A 14,243-nucleotide genomic window follows, 5' to 3' on the forward strand; every position below is an offset into this window, starting at 1 on the left:
CAACTTGTAGAGAGTATTTCATAGTTTCTAGAAATTTTTTAGTTTTTCACTCTCTTTTTCCTTATTATTATTGTAATTATTTTATTAATGAAAAACTCTATTTAAAGACTACCAATGAAGATGATCTTATTTTCTTCTGTTTTTACTTTTGTTATTTTTGGCATGATTACTAGCTATAAAACAAATATGATTACAACATTGTATGATTTCTCGAACTAAATTCACAGAAACTGTGTTGAGTTAAGGACTTAATTCCAGACGTATTGGTTCATTTGAAGATCGAATCAATAGTTATCAACACATAAAATCACAAAAGTTTCGCAGTAATTATTTTAACTTTTATATATACTTTTTTTGTGGGTGCAATTTTTAGTTTATAGTAAAATAAAATTTATTGGTGATTGATCCTTTAGATAGAACATTTTTTTGCATCGATAACTCAAGCATCTTTAAAAAAAAAGAAAAAAAACTCAAACATCTTTACTATTTTAAATGTTCGAATTTCGAATATACAAACATTCAAATCTATGACATTGATAGGAAAAAAACAATCAGAACTTGTTTAGTTGTTTGTACTTAATATTCTTACGTTAAAATTTGACAAAGCAATGCTGTGGAAATTTTTGACAACAGGCAAAGAGCTTAATAATGCCTAACGGTCGCCAGACAGGAGTCGAGAGAATCATATCTTTATAATATGCTTCTATCAAATTCCGAATATACCCTTACATTATTTCATCGTCACTGATACATTATTGATAACAGTTAGGATATAACAGTCTTTTTCAATACATTTTAAAATTCTCAATCGGAAGGGTAACATCGTAAAATTCGATCTATTTGGAATTTTCGTAATTGGCTAATCCCGTGTGTTTAAGAATGTAACGCATTCAGATTTGTCAAAAAAGCATTTTTACATAAAATGCAAAAATAAAAAAGAAGAAAGTCAACCTGGAGTGCAAAAATAGTAGTGATCTCTGGTACAATAATCTGAATGATTGTTCTACCAATATAGCAATATGAATAAATTTCTTATTATTAATGTTATAAGCTAGTTAGTTGCTAATACGTGGTATGCTAATATAGATATAATATAATTGAACTTTTGATGCAGTTTTGACTCTTAAGTTTCTTCAGTTTTACAAGAAAATGTTATATTGTTCCAATTCTTTCAATGTAAAAACACCATTGTCTCGTATTGAGACAAATTAAAGAAAACTAATTTTTAAACAATTTAACAGAGTGACAAAACTGAGCCATGACAAGAAAATCTACTTAACATCTTTACAAGGTACATGGGAGATTGGCCTGTGAAATACTTTTGATTTTTTTGGCACATTTTATACTCCTAAACCCTTCATTAAATAATCACACGAAGACATATAAAACGACAACTTCATCAAAACAAAACGACTAGTAATTTAATAAGTATTTCAGTTATTTTAATGCTTAATCAGGCATCTTAAAGTACATCAATAAAATTATATATAGAAACTAAGAGCATAAAATGAAAGAGATTGACCGACACACATTAACGTTAATTTGCTTTTCTTATACATATAGTACCAAGCAATATTTACGAAACGAAAATTTAATCAAGCGATTTAGTTATTACTGTATTATTATTGTTCACGCGCTTTTTCGAATTAGTTAATTTTGTTTTAACCAAATATCTCGGTCAAAAAATAAACAGCTCATAGCTCTCTCATCACTACTCTCTCTTCTCTCTCTCTAGCTCTGCCATTTTTTCGTCTGCAATAAGAGAGAAAAAAATCCAGAGAGAACGACAAAATTAGGAAGAGATCATAGACGAAACAGTAACCAAAACGAAGAAGAAACCCTAATAAGCTCTTTCTCTTTCTTCTTAATCCCGAAAATGGAGTATGAGAAATCTCCCACTGCTACTACTTTCTCTAGGAAGATTAGTAATAATCGTAGCCATAGTCTTAGCTTTAGTGCAAATGCCGTATACGACGGAGTTTTTTCTTCTCCGGTGAATTCGAAATCTCCTTTAGTTGATTACGGTGAGATTTTCCGAGGTTCAGGTCCTTCTCCGTCTTCGATTCCGTTTCTGGATGTTCCGGAGCTGAACGTTGGTAAGGTTAAGGTCGATGTTCGGAGTTCTAAGCTCGATTACTCTTCGGTGTTTGGTGGCTTAGGAGCTTGCGATTTTGCTGTTACTCCTAAGGAGGTGATCATCAAGTCCGAGAAGAAAACCTCCATTAACGAGGATAAGAAAAGGTATAATTCCTCTACGATATTTAGGGTTCTTTGCTGATTCAGTGCTGATATTACTCTCTTTAAGTACTGGCGTAGTTATAGCTTCTTTAAAGGCTATATGATTGTGATTTGTGAATGATGTTTTGCTGGAGACATCTTTGATAAACTAGTTGAATTAGTGGAATACTTTGATGTTGGATCTTTGTTGGTGAGCTTTTGGCTTGTTTCTCTAATGTGTAGGAATCGTAGGAAAGGTGGAAATTCTTCTGATGTTCCTCTTTGCAACGAGGGGAAAAAATCACCTGAAATGGTTAGGATGAAGCACTCTGATATATCATATCACCAGACGGTCCCTCGTAATGAGAATGGGGCTACTCATCTTACTCAGGTCCCTGCTACTATGCCTGGTCCTATTCCGACTCAAGTGGTTGATAATACGAGTTTGTTGCACAAGATTGAAAGTAAATCAACTCCTATTCCAGCAGTTGAGAAGAAGCTGCCATGTAACGAGGGTCGTGAGGAAGTCAAGGCTTCTAGAAAGCAGGGATCTAAAACTGAGGTTGATTTTGAGAACATTTTTGCTCGAGATGGATGCAGTACGCGTGATGACTCCACGTGTAAGACCGTTTCTAATGGTGAATATCGGGATGTGAAACCGCCTTCAAGCTTTCAGTGTACATTGAATGGTGAACATGGAGCTTCTGAAAGGTTATCGGGTTTAAATTCTGGGCCTTCGGAAAGGTATGAAACTGAAGATGCTGATTCTCCAAGTTCACCTCCATACTTCGATGCTGAAACAGATGAAAATTCGGTTGCCGCTGAGTCTTCTGCAGCACTGAAAAAGGCTATAGAAGAGGCTCAAATAAGAATGAATATTGCAAAACAAATGATGGAAAAGAAAAAGTCCGGCTTTCGCAGTTGTGCAAAACTGAAATCTTGTGATGACTCTAAAATTGAGAATAAAGGGAACACAAAGGTTGAAGGAATTACAGAAGAAAGCAGAGACAACAATTCTCAGATTCTCGGTGAAATGGTGAAACCTTCTGAACAATCATTTTCAAACGAGGGAGATCAGCATGCTAAAAGAGCGCGGAAGCTGTGGGGAGTTCCTGAAGGACTTTTAAAATCAACTTCAGACCATAAGCCAGAAGAGTTAGAAGAGCAAGATATCATAACGCTAGAAGAGGAACAAGCACGAAGAGGTCGAAAACACTGGGAATTACCTGGAGGGATATTCAAATCAGTTATGAATAGTAAGCAGCAGGAGCCAGAAAACCTTGCACCAGCTAAACCTGAACCTGATACGAAACAAGAGGTGCAACCAATAACTGAGAATCCCTTCTATACATTTGGACAGCTTGGCAGTAAATTAAAGTGTGTTGTAGAGGCCTTCACGGGGAGCAAAGTTTCACAAAAGGATGAGAAACAGTTTACAGAGAAGGAAAATTCTACCGTCACTCAAATGGTTCAAGATGAGGAAAGTGACTCACAAGAGATGCTAGCTGGTATTCCAGTCATAGAAACATACTTAAGGGAAGTGGAAGAGACCCCACAACAAACTGAGAGTAAGAGCGAAATGAATATTGAAGAGAAGTCTGAATCAACCATATGTGCTTTCACAGAAAGGTCTTCTCAGAATATGGAGAAAGAAACAGGATGGCAAGTTAAAAGTGCTTGCAAGTTCGAAGATGGATCTGGGGTAAAAGATTTCCAAGAAAATGGTGACCACACTTGCAATGTTCTAGATCAGGAAGGTGAGAAGGAGATAGTCTCTGAGCCACAGGAGATGTTAGTTGGTCCTGATGATTCCAAAACATATGTAAGGGAAGTGGAAGAAACCCCAACACCGAGTTTGAATAAAACTCAGTCCGATGATAGTGTTGGAGCTATGGTGTCTTTTAACAGAGTAAATATTTCTGAGCCAGGAAACATAGATGAGGTGCAAGAGGCAGTGCACAAGGTTCCCAGGCGAAGAAGAGTTTGGAAGACCTCTGAAGACGTCTATAATATGATAAAGGCTCCGAAGGGAAACAACAGGCCCTGGCAGCTAGAAAGTGCGGAAAATGAAACCACAGCGATGTCCTTTCATGAGGAAGGTGTAAGGATCCATCATGCTAGCGAGGAAATAGAAAGCACATCTGGACAAGCTAGTGATTCAGGATTGCAAGAAAATTGGACCGTTCTTAAACAGATGTTTAGGCAGATGTTTCAGACAGCAGATACTAAGGGAGAGGATGAAACTTACTGCTTAGTGGAATCTGAAAGGGGACATCTTGATATCCATCAAAAAGCTCAAGAAAAATATGAACAGGTTGAGGTGGAGACAGTAAGAACGAATTATGAAGCCTATGCACATACCAGAGAAAATGAAGATGAGTCGGCACAAGAAACATATTGTAGAAAAGAGGATGGTAAGGTAGAAGTGCAAGGTAAAACGTCTTTGGTCCGTGAACTGATAGGAGAAGAACTAGAAATGGCTAGCCTAGAAGAAGAAGATGTGCAGGAAGCATCTGAAGAAGCTGGCTGGGTTCAAGGACTTTCTGAACTTAATGAGATAAATGAGCATGCAGATTCTCATGCTGAAATGCTTGAATATGATCGAAGTGAAACAGATTCAAATAATTCTAGGGAGAGATTTGATCAAACACAGGAACAAGCAGAAGAAACTATGATCGATGGTAGTATAGATACTGACACCAGCAGGTCATCTTTTGAAATGAGACAAGGTGATTCATATATTGAGGAGGTTGGCATTGAGCAACATCGCAGTGATCAATTCCCTGAAAAAGCTAGTGCTGTCAGTAACACGGAAGAACACATTGAAGAAATAGATTCTGATTCGATTCAAAGTGGTTGGAGTGTTGTAGAGGATGACGACAGATCACTGCAGGATGGAGGGGCAAGTCAGGCAGAAAGTAAGCATGACGAATTGGAGGAAACCAAAGAAGAAAGTGATGAAATGAAAACAAGTCTTGGTGTAGAGAGAAATGGAGATAAGAAAGAACTAGAGCACCAGTTTGAGTGTCAAGAGAATGAAACATATAGAAGCAATGTGGAGGCAGCTGAGTCTTCCTGTCGTTTTCCAAACGGAGAAGAAATTATTGGCGCAGCAACAAATGGAAACATGAAAGAAAATGAGGGAGAGGAGGGAGAGGAGAGTTGTCGATCATCTATGGAAGAAGAGGGAGATGCTACTTCTGATATTGGCGCAGCAACAGATGGAAACATGAAAGAAAATGAGGGAGAGGAGAGTTGTCGATCATCTATGGAAGAAGAGGGAGATGCTACTTCTGATATTTCACAAAACAAAGCAGAGACAGTTGAGGAACATCTGAAAAAGATAGATGAAACAAGAGAGAAAGAGAGAGAAAGAAAGCAAGAGAGAGTTATGGTAGAAAGAGCTATTCGTGAAGCCCGCGAAAGGGCATTTGCTGATGCTATGGAAAGAGCAGGAAAAACTGCAATGGAGAAGGCAAAGGCAGTAGCCCACCGTAGAGAGGTTCCAAGGAAATCAGAAAAGGGATCTGTTGAGGTAAACGATAAGTTATCATCAGCTGAGAAGGCTTCAATGCAAGCCAAACTCAGAGCTGAGCGTGCTGCTGTAGAACGAGCAATCACTGAGGTCAGAGAACGTGCCATGGAAAAAGCATTGTCTGGTAAGTCTGCTGCTTCTCAAGCAAAAAGTTATGGCGGCAGCAAGTCATTTAGCTCTTCTGGTGAAAGACGAGGCTCCTCATCTTCTGTGAGTTTCAAGCCCAAGCCCTCTTTTCTTATGAATATTTTTCTTTTAACAGCTCTCATGTAATATTTTGATCCATGAAATCCTTCAGCAGGGTACGGAGAACAAAAGTTCAGGTCCTTCCAATTCTTCAAACCAGACTGGTATGTCTATATATATATTGTTGTTTCCAAGATTTTGAGCTATACACTGACTTGTACATATGATTTTCGTGTTGAAGCCAAAGGTGAACCAATCCAGAGATGTAAAGCTAGATCTGAGAGACACCAGAGAACATCTGACCGCGCAGTATGTACAGTTGTACATTATCTGTTCATCTGTATTTTATATTATACTATTTTCTCTACTTAAAACATATTGTTTGTTCGGTGTCATCATTCCAGGCAGAGGCTCTTGCAGAGAAGAAACTTCGTGATCTTAAAACCCAGAAAGAGCAGACAGAGAGAAATGTACTCACATAGACAATACTCATTATATCATCAGAAAATTCTCATATATCTTTGAATTTGGTTGTACTAAACCACCATTTTGTCTGATTGAATTTACAGAGACTCGCGGAAGCTCTTGATGCTGATGTCAAACGGTGGTCGAGTGGAAAGGAAAACAACTTACGGGCGTTGATCTCAACACTCCAATATGTAATTTGTTTACCCCATATGTCCACAGCTCTTAAGTCTTACCTCTTTAATGGATTAGATGATAAGTCTTAAACAAATGTTCTTTGCAGATACTTGGAGCAGAGAGTGGATGGAAACCGATTCCTCTCACTGATCTTGTCTCAAGCGCTTCTGTGAGAAAAGCCTACCGCAAGGCAACTCTTTATGTTCATCCCGACAAGCTTCAACAACGTGGCGCATCCACACAGCAGAAGTACATTTGTGAGAAAGTTTTTGACCTTCTCAAGGTTTGTCTCCATAAATCCTCGATAGAAAATTAATTCCATTTGATTGAGTTACCTCCATCTGCAAATCAGTCATTTACCGGCTTTTTCTGATTCTCCAGGAAGCATGGAACAAATTTGGTGCTGACGAACGATAAGTAAGATGGTGTAAAACTTTGGATTTTTCTTTACCCTATTATCAGAAGTCACCCTGCAAATCAGAACCTAGCAGCCTAAGAACCTAAGTTAACAAGTACAGGATCAAGCTATGGTATGGGATGAAGACAGATCTAGAGATGTAATAACTAGTTATAAATATTTATAACTATGTGTCATATATAGAAAAGTAGCTCATTCATATTCCCAGCTGAATCAGCCACAAATCTTATTCATCATACGGTTTCTCAAACTAAGGTTAATAAATAGTACATTATTAAGTCAATGTGGTACACGAACCAACCGCATGCGAGAGCTAAGATAACAAAGAGGTTTAAAAGCCGAGCAAGTGAAGCATTATAGCATTTTGAGCATGCATGCGATTCTCCGCCTGTGGAAAGACAATGGAATAAGGAGCCTCTACGACTCCATTGGTCACCTCAACTCCTCTCTCTGCAGGCAAACAATGCATGAAATAGGCTTTTTGACCCGCCAACTTCATCAGAGCTTCATCCACCTGCAATTGAACATAATATGTAAGCGTGAAGCAGTGTAATTTAGTAAGAGTACCGAGCATTGCACCAAAACTAAGCCAGATTAAACTTATGTTTACCTGGAATCCTTGGAATGCTTTCCGGCGAGCTTCGGCTTCATCCTTTTGACCCATACTGGCCCATACGTCTGAGTACACAACATCTGCTCCAATAACAGCTTCTTTAGGATCATTGGTGATCTCTATCTTACTTAATCCAGCTTGCTTTGCCTTTGAAACTCTTTCTTTGTCTGGTTCATACCCTTTTGGGCAAGCGCAGACAAAGTGGAATGGAATAACGGATGCCAATTCTAACCAAGAGTGAACCATGTTGTTCCCATCTCCAACATACACAACCTTAAGTTTGTTGAATTGGTGTTAGTATAGATAACATTTTTTTATGACCTTACATGTATGCAAAACATAGAACAATGAGATCATAATACAAGCTGTGCTTTAAAATGGACAATCTTGAATGTCGAGATTTCATGAAATAATCTTGGTTTTGTTTCAGTTTCCTTCAAGCAGTAAATGAGGTAGAACTTTTTTTGACGACATATGAGGAGGAACATAGATAATAGCAAGCAGCGGGTAAAATGGTTAACTAACCTTTGTCCCTTCAACTTGACCAATGTGCTCTATCATTGTGAGGGCATCGGCCATGATTTGGCAAGGATGGTTATGATCAGTCAGACCATTGACAACTGGTACACTCGAGTAGTTAGCCAAATCAAGAATGTCCTGCAAATGAAGTGGATTCAAGTTTGTTCATTCATCTTTCTGAAATTGGAAAGACGTGCAAACTTAAGCATAGAAAAGAGTTGAAAAACAAATATCCATGCCACTAACATACAGCACACATGAGAATGCAGTTATCTTTCTGAGATTAGAACAAGCCATAGAAATGTTTGTACACTTCTAATGTTCCCTTATTAATCAATCAAAAACTCACCAGCATACCTGATGAGCAAATACACGAGCCATAATGATGTCATTATAGCGTGAAAGAACACGAGCAACATCACGAGTTTCCTCCCGCTTACCCATCTGAATGTCATTGGGACCTAGATATAACGCATGGCCACCGAGCAAGAAAAAACCAGTCTCAAACGAAACCCGAGTCCTCATGGAAGGTTTTGCAAAGATCATAGACATAGACTTCCCTTTAAAAGGTAGATAATTTCTCTCCCCTGATTTCAGCAAGGCCTTAACCTCTGAAGCCTTGTCTAAAATCGTTTTAATGGTGGCTGTGTCAAAATCATCTATTGCCAGAAAGTCTTTCAGGTCAGATTTTCCTGCAAAAAAATAAAATCTTATCATCTCACAATCCACTGGAAATGAATCTCTAGATGAAAGCATCTAAAAGTATCAAACTTGCGTAGTTTCTCAATCAATAGAGGCAATAATGAGTCACATTTTCGAATGCTAAAATCAAAATCCGATACCAACATACAAATTTCATAAACAAAATCTGATCTTTGGGGAAGTTTCCGAAAGAAATGATAATGAAATGCCTAAAAGGCTAACCTTTGACATCGGAAGGAGAAGAAGGCGAAGTGACGGAGGAGGCTTGACATGAAACACGAAGGCGAGGGAGAGCAGGAGAAGGGAGTGAAACGGCGGAGAATCTCCGAAGAGTAGTACCGGGGAAGAAGGAGGAAGACGAAGAAGAGAAGGAAAGAGCCGGTGATCGAGCCGTCGAAACATGAGAAGCCATTGCAGCCGCCATCGTCTTAATTCAGAGAGAGTTGTTGACTCTGTGAGTGACACTGCGCTTTACCTTTATAAGAGAGACACCGATGACATTTTTTCTTATTGGGCTTTTTCCACTAGGCCCATTTTCAATTCTATGTATAAAAAGGTTTATTTATTTTTCAACTTGCCCTAATTTGTGACCATCTTCCTTGAGCTTGTTGTTCCGATGAAGACGGTCACCGGAAGAGTTAACAGTGCAAAGCCAATCTCTCTATCAAAGGCGGCTACTCTTCTCTCCGGATTCGTTTCTTCTGAGAATGGAGCCTCTCAAGATGTTAGCGCGTACCTTCGACGAGCTTCCGGTGCCTTTATTGAATTGAAGAGCATCCATAGGGAGATTAAATCAAAGGAGACGAAGCTAAGCTCTAAGAAGAAGAGGAAGAGTCATCGAGAGATGGGTTCGGAAGAGAGGAAGAAGAGTAAGAAAAAGAGAAAATCCAGCGAGATCGTTGTTTGAAGTTGATCAAAAAATTGTAGTGGAATTAAGAAAAGCTTTCAAATTTTGTGGGAATGTTGTTGTAGTTGAAAGATGTTCACTTGGTGAGAAAGATTTGATTTTTAGAATTCTCTTGTTTATAGTTTCTGTTATCTGCATTGAAATTATTGTTAAGGTTCAAAACTTTGGATTTTGTGGAGAAACTACATTGGTCACAAATCTGAGATGACCAAGAAAAAACAACTCTTCTGCGCCAATTTGCGACTCTGGCCTATACGTAATTGTTTCAATGACATTCTTCATATTGTTAAACAAAGGCATCAGGCGGCGCTTGTTCCGGAATCTGCACAACAAAAGCAACAAATTAATCTAAGAGCAATAAATTTTTTGGAAACAACTTAAATGATTAGTTTTGAGCAATTTACCTCCCCTGGATTCCATTTCTCCTTTAGCCAGATACTACTATCAACAGGATCACCACCTATTTGCAGCTCGGTTCTGCCGCAAATGATTCAAGTTAGAAACGTATGAAACATCATAGTATGTTTTGATTAACTCTGTCAACATGTTCAACAACGGTTTTTAACTATAGAAAAAACCTGGAAACAGATTGAGGACTTACCCGGAAGATGTATTTGTCGTGTTTATAGCAGGAGCAGTAAAAGATGCAACAGGGACATTGAAGTTGAATGCGGTCTGATTGTTCTGGGAAGTGTTTGTAGCCGGTGTTGGAGTTGATTGACCAAAGATGTTATTGTTTTGTGGAGTTGTGGCAAATCCGGGTCCAGGTCCAAATGATGCTGGTTTGAATGTTGTTGATGGATTGGTTTGGAAACCAGAGGGACCTGTGATCATTTGCAAAAGAGGTTTCAGATGATGGCGAGTCTCTTGGCCTTTAAGCAAAGTTTAACATTAGAAGTAGTACCTGAAGGAACAGGTTGAGGAGTGTTGACGCTGAAAGCATTTGGTTGTTTATTAAAGCTTGCAAAGGCATTCGGAGGTCCAGATGAACTATGTAGAGGAATCATTGGCCAGAGAGAAATATGGAAACAGAGTTTTCATGAAGGCACCCCTTTACGGAATTTGGAAAATGGAGAAAGCCCACAAAAGTTGATACCTGAGACCACCAGCGTTGGTATTGGAGAATGCAGTTTGTTGATTATTTGATTGTTGAGTAAAGCTTGCAAAGGGGTTCGGAGGTCCAGATGAACTATGCAGAGGAATAGTTGGCCAAAGAGAAATATGGGAACCAAGAGGTTATAAAGGTAACACAAACTTGTTTGAATATGGAATATGGAGAAAGTTAGTACCTGACTCCACCAGCATTGGTATTGGGGAATGTAGTTTGTTGATTGAAGCTTGCAAAGGCATTCGGAGGTCCAGATGAACTATGTCGAGGAAAAATGGAAACCGAGAGTTAGTTTGAAGGCAACACAAACTTTTTGGGATATGAAAATTGGAGAAATCCCACAAAAGTTGATACCTGAGTCCACCCGCATTGGTATTGGAGAATGCAGTTTGTTGATTAAAGCCAGAGAATGCTGGAGAAGGGGAATTGATCTGACTGGACTGAGGGAAGATACTAGGAGTGGTTGCAGCAAACGGGCTTTGATTGGCGGTAACAGAGCCTTTGTATGGATTCCGTAGAAAGTTTTCAAACTCGGCTATTTTGGAATTTTGCAGATTCCTCTCCCTTTCAACCTATATAATGCACCATAATAAGCCAGGAAAAGAGGAAATCAACTTATGTCTTATCAGTATGAAATGAAAACCAGTGTAAAGTATAACAAACACAAGAAAGGTTAATCTCACAATCGACTGTAGAGGTATTCCTCGTTTAGCTTCTTCATATGCCACTGCACGTAGTTCTTCATAGCTGATATCACCGGTAACATCACATGGAAAACTAGAAGAAAAAAAAGATAGAAAAAATCAGACACGTTTATAAAGAATGGATAAAGATCAAGGATGCTAAACCAAATGAAGTAATACATACTATTTCCAGTGGCCGTAGCATGTGAGCTTCCACATGGGTCTCTCATTCTTAAAATCGTCTTGCATTACCCGCTTACACGCAGCAGGATCTGTGCATCTTTGTATAGTAACCAAGAGAGAAACAGTAAATTTCCAAAGAAACAAACGGCTAAAAGGATGATAATTGATAGAACAAGCATATGTAAACATATATACACTCACTTATGATCTGCCGGCTGCGTCTGTTTACCAGTCTGCTGTGTAGAAGCAGCAGCACCACCACCAGTAGGTGTAGAAGCCGTTCGTGACCAAGTATTCTGATTTGCAAAAGCATCATCATGTCACCATTCATTCAACAGGCAAAATGCTTTCGTTTCTTAAAGAAGATGCACCATTTTTCTCATCCAAAGCCGAACGATAACTTGCATTCTATCAAAGCAATACTTGCATCTTAAAAGAGGAAAAAAACAAATTGACCTGGAACTGATTCGGTCTGCTGGAACCACCACTTTGTACACCAAATCCAAAAGGGTTCGAACTATTTTGTTGCTGCTGCTGCTGTTGTTGTTGTTGGTTTTGTGTACCAAAGCCAAAGGGATTATTTGGCTTAGCTTGTTGTGGATGAAGAAATCTACAGTTTTCCCCATACCTACAACTGCAAAAACAGCACAAAGGACGATGAGTCCAATAATTACGTCTCTAAGCTTCTACTATCACTAATCATAACTTCCGAAGCAAATCAACCCTCATTAATGGCGGAAACGAAGATTAGAATCTATCAAAGTCAATAAACTGTATGATTCATTTAGATTTCAGCTCAATAGACATCGTTTTCTAACACATTACCACCTTCGCACATCGATTGATTTCAAATTAAACCCCAGAATATAGAACACGAAACCTAAACTTCAGCAATCGAAACAAACTTCAAAAACTCTTATAAAACAACAAATTGAATCAAAACAAAAACTAGAACAGATGAAGAAGAAGATGATGATGATGAAAAGAGTATTTACCTGCCACGCTGAAAGTTTCTACACAGTTCCTTCCTCATACTCGCAGCTAAAACCTTCGAACTGTGTACGTATGTGCGTATATATATATGTAGTTTTGCTTCTCTCGAGAAAAATGAAGAAGCGTTAGATTGACGAAGAGTGTATCAACAGAACAAAAGGAAGTCTCTATGTAAATTACCATATTACCCTTACATATCTTCAAAGTATTTAGGGTTATAAACGTAACTCCAATACACTTCATCATCCTCATTCTCTTATCCATCAATCGTTACTTCGTTTCTTCTCTATCACCAGGAAAAAAGAAGAAGATAGCTCCTGAAGACAAAAATGGCGGTTTCTCTCCCGAACTCGTTTCTTCAGATTAGCCCATGTGTTCCTTCTCTGCAATTAAGAAAGGTAAGCTCGAAATCGATTTCTCATTCTTCGTCTATTTCTCCTCCTTCCCCAAAATCACTAAATTTGTTTGTGTTTTTTTTTCAAAATTAGCCGGTGATGGCGGCAGTGAAAGGAGGAAAACAATCGGTGAGAAGAAGCAGCAATACGGTGGTTCAGATAACGTGTCGTAAGAAGGAATTGCATCCTGAATTCCACGAAGACGCAAAGGTTTACTGCAATGGAGAGCTGGTGATGACTACAGGAGGAACAAAGAAAGAGTATGTGGTTGATGTATGGTCAGGTAACCATCCGTTTTACCTCGGGAATCGTTCGGCTTTGATGGTTGATGCTGATCAAGTTGAGAAGTTTCGTAAGAGGTTCGCTGGGCTTTCTGAGATTATGGAGATTCCTGTGCTTAAAGGAGAAATCATTATGCCTACTAAGAAAAGTAAAGGTCCCAAAGGGAAGAAGAAATGATGAGTCTTTTCTGGTAAAGCTTATGTCTTTGAATTTGTTGTCTTTTCAATTGAAGTCGAGATACTGCTTAGGCTGTTAAAAATTGTATGTGAATTTTCTTCTGAATGCTATTGGTTATGCTTTCTTTAAGATCTATTTGGTTTCATTGAGAGTGAGACTAGGATCTCAGAGCAATGATACAAGTAGTAGCGAATCTCAAGGACAAATCTTTAGCTTGTGAGTTTGGCATGAATTTGTGATGGATAATAGATAGATATACACTGGTGAGAGAAACATAGCAACAATGCCTATGAAATGGTAATTGCAAATGAAAGAAAGGTTGTGGCTTTTGCCACATTTTGTGATAATCTTGGAAAGTTATGGCATGAGATTAATGACTAGTGTAGGTAGTTGTTGTTGATGTGTAAGTGGTGTGTTGATTAGTTGATTGAGATCATTTTTACATAGATTTATAAGATGTTGAACATGATGATCATGGTCTATGTAAGTGTCTGCTGAAGTTATCAGGCAAAACATTTGTCTTCTGACGACGAAGTGGCGTACTAATAGTGAGCAGATTCTTGAACTGTGGCCATGGCGTAGGAGTATGTTTTGCTTGAGAACATAAAAGAAAATTTTTGGCACTTGAAGTTGAAGATTCTGTGATCATGCCCAATTGTATACTACTACTGAATTTGTGTGAC

The 14,243-nt window shown here is 38.5% G+C and overlaps 5 protein-coding genes across 8 annotated transcripts; 3 read left to right on the plus strand and 2 right to left on the minus strand.

Annotated features, from left to right (window-relative positions):
• Positions 1-1,673: 1,673 nt before the first annotated feature.
• AUL1 (auxin-like 1 protein) lies at positions 1,674-7,196 on the plus strand (the record flags this gene model as incomplete). 2 transcript variants are annotated; one of them, NM_106186.2, is made up of 8 exons in its annotated part: positions 1,674-2,241; positions 2,461-5,962; positions 6,054-6,102; positions 6,186-6,247; positions 6,343-6,408; positions 6,508-6,597; positions 6,687-6,863; positions 6,962-6,997. In NM_106186.2, the coding sequence occupies exons 1-8, from the start codon at positions 1,877-1,879 to the stop codon at positions 6,995-6,997; spliced, it is 4,347 nt and encodes a 1,448-aa protein (NP_177666.1). In that variant the 5' UTR covers positions 1,674-1,876. The 2 variants fall into 2 exon arrangements, with proteins under 2 accessions (NP_177666.1, NP_001320612.1); NM_001334682.1 differs by having other exon boundaries at positions 1,704-2,241; positions 6,051-6,102; positions 6,180-6,247; positions 6,962-7,196.
• On the minus strand, positions 7,132-9,289 carry OTC (ornithine carbamoyltransferase). The gene is made up of 5 exons (NM_106187.4): positions 9,055-9,289; positions 8,488-8,822; positions 8,137-8,268; positions 7,609-7,884; positions 7,132-7,512 (listed from the first exon to the last, which is right to left on the minus strand). The coding sequence occupies exons 1-5, from the start codon at positions 9,254-9,256 to the stop codon at positions 7,330-7,332; spliced, it is 1,128 nt and encodes a 375-aa protein (NP_177667.1). The 5' UTR covers positions 9,257-9,289; the 3' UTR covers positions 7,132-7,329.
• A 124-nt stretch (positions 9,290-9,413) lies between these two features.
• On the plus strand, positions 9,414-9,875 carry AT1G75335 (nucleolar-like protein). The gene has a single exon (NM_001124130.1). The coding sequence runs from the start codon at positions 9,449-9,451 to the stop codon at positions 9,737-9,739; it is 291 nt and encodes a 96-aa protein (NP_001117602.1). The 5' UTR covers positions 9,414-9,448; the 3' UTR covers positions 9,740-9,875.
• AT1G75340 (Zinc finger C-x8-C-x5-C-x3-H type family protein) lies at positions 9,841-12,954 on the minus strand (the record flags this gene model as incomplete). 3 transcript variants are annotated; one of them, NM_106188.3, is made up of 12 exons in its annotated part: positions 12,709-12,954; positions 12,170-12,347; positions 11,915-12,009; positions 11,715-11,810; positions 11,531-11,624; positions 11,202-11,419; positions 11,029-11,106; positions 10,836-10,928; positions 10,644-10,729; positions 10,341-10,563; positions 10,144-10,216; positions 9,843-10,061 (listed from the first exon to the last, which is right to left on the minus strand). In NM_106188.3, exons 1-12 carry the CDS (start codon positions 12,744-12,746, stop codon positions 10,026-10,028), a joined length of 1,308 nt encoding a protein of 435 aa, NP_565108.2. In that variant the 5' UTR covers positions 12,747-12,954. The 3 variants fall into 3 exon arrangements, with proteins under 3 accessions (NP_001185401.1, NP_565108.2, NP_001322472.1); NM_001198472.1 differs by lacking the exons at positions 10,836-10,928; positions 11,029-11,106 and adding an exon at positions 12,539-12,598 and having other exon boundaries at positions 9,841-10,061; positions 12,709-12,838; NM_001334683.1 differs by lacking the exons at positions 10,836-10,928; positions 11,029-11,106 and having other exon boundaries at positions 10,026-10,061; positions 12,709-12,821.
• Positions 12,944-13,882, plus strand: emb2184 (Ribosomal protein L31). Its single transcript, NM_106189.4, has 2 exons — positions 12,944-13,104; positions 13,195-13,882. Exons 1-2 carry the CDS (start codon positions 13,036-13,038, stop codon positions 13,558-13,560), a joined length of 435 nt encoding a protein of 144 aa, NP_565109.1. The 5' UTR covers positions 12,944-13,035; the 3' UTR covers positions 13,561-13,882.
• The last annotated feature ends 361 nt before the right edge of the window (positions 13,883-14,243 follow it).

The sequence above is a fragment of the Arabidopsis thaliana genome, assembly GCF_000001735.4.
Source record: "Arabidopsis thaliana chromosome 1 sequence".
Taxonomy (NCBI): domain Eukaryota; kingdom Viridiplantae; phylum Streptophyta; class Magnoliopsida; order Brassicales; family Brassicaceae; genus Arabidopsis; species Arabidopsis thaliana.

Excerpts from the sequence above, each read along its gene's own strand:
- emb2184 (NM_106189.4), top strand. The coding sequence starts at position 13,036 with ATGGCGGTTTCTCTCCCGAACTCGTTTCTTCAGATTAGCCCATGTGTT. Across the intron at positions 13,105-13,194 it reads CTTCTCTGCAATTAAGAAAG|CCGGTGATGGCGGCAGTGAA; the intron begins GTAAGCTCGAAA and ends TTTCAAAATTAG.
- AT1G75335 (NM_001124130.1), top strand. The coding sequence starts at position 9,449 with ATGAAGACGGTCACCGGAAGAGTTAACAGTGCAAAGCCAATCTCTCTA.
- OTC (NM_106187.4), bottom strand. The coding sequence starts at position 9,256 with ATGGCGGCTGCAATGGCTTCTCATGTTTCGACGGCTCGATCACCGGCT. Across the intron at positions 8,823-9,054 it reads TTCTCCTTCCGATGTCAAAG|GAAAATCTGACCTGAAAGAC; the intron begins GTTAGCCTTTTA and ends ATTTTTTTGCAG. Across the intron at positions 8,269-8,487 it reads CTCGTGTATTTGCTCATCAG|GACATTCTTGATTTGGCTAA; the intron begins GTATGCTGGTGA and ends CTTCATTTGCAG.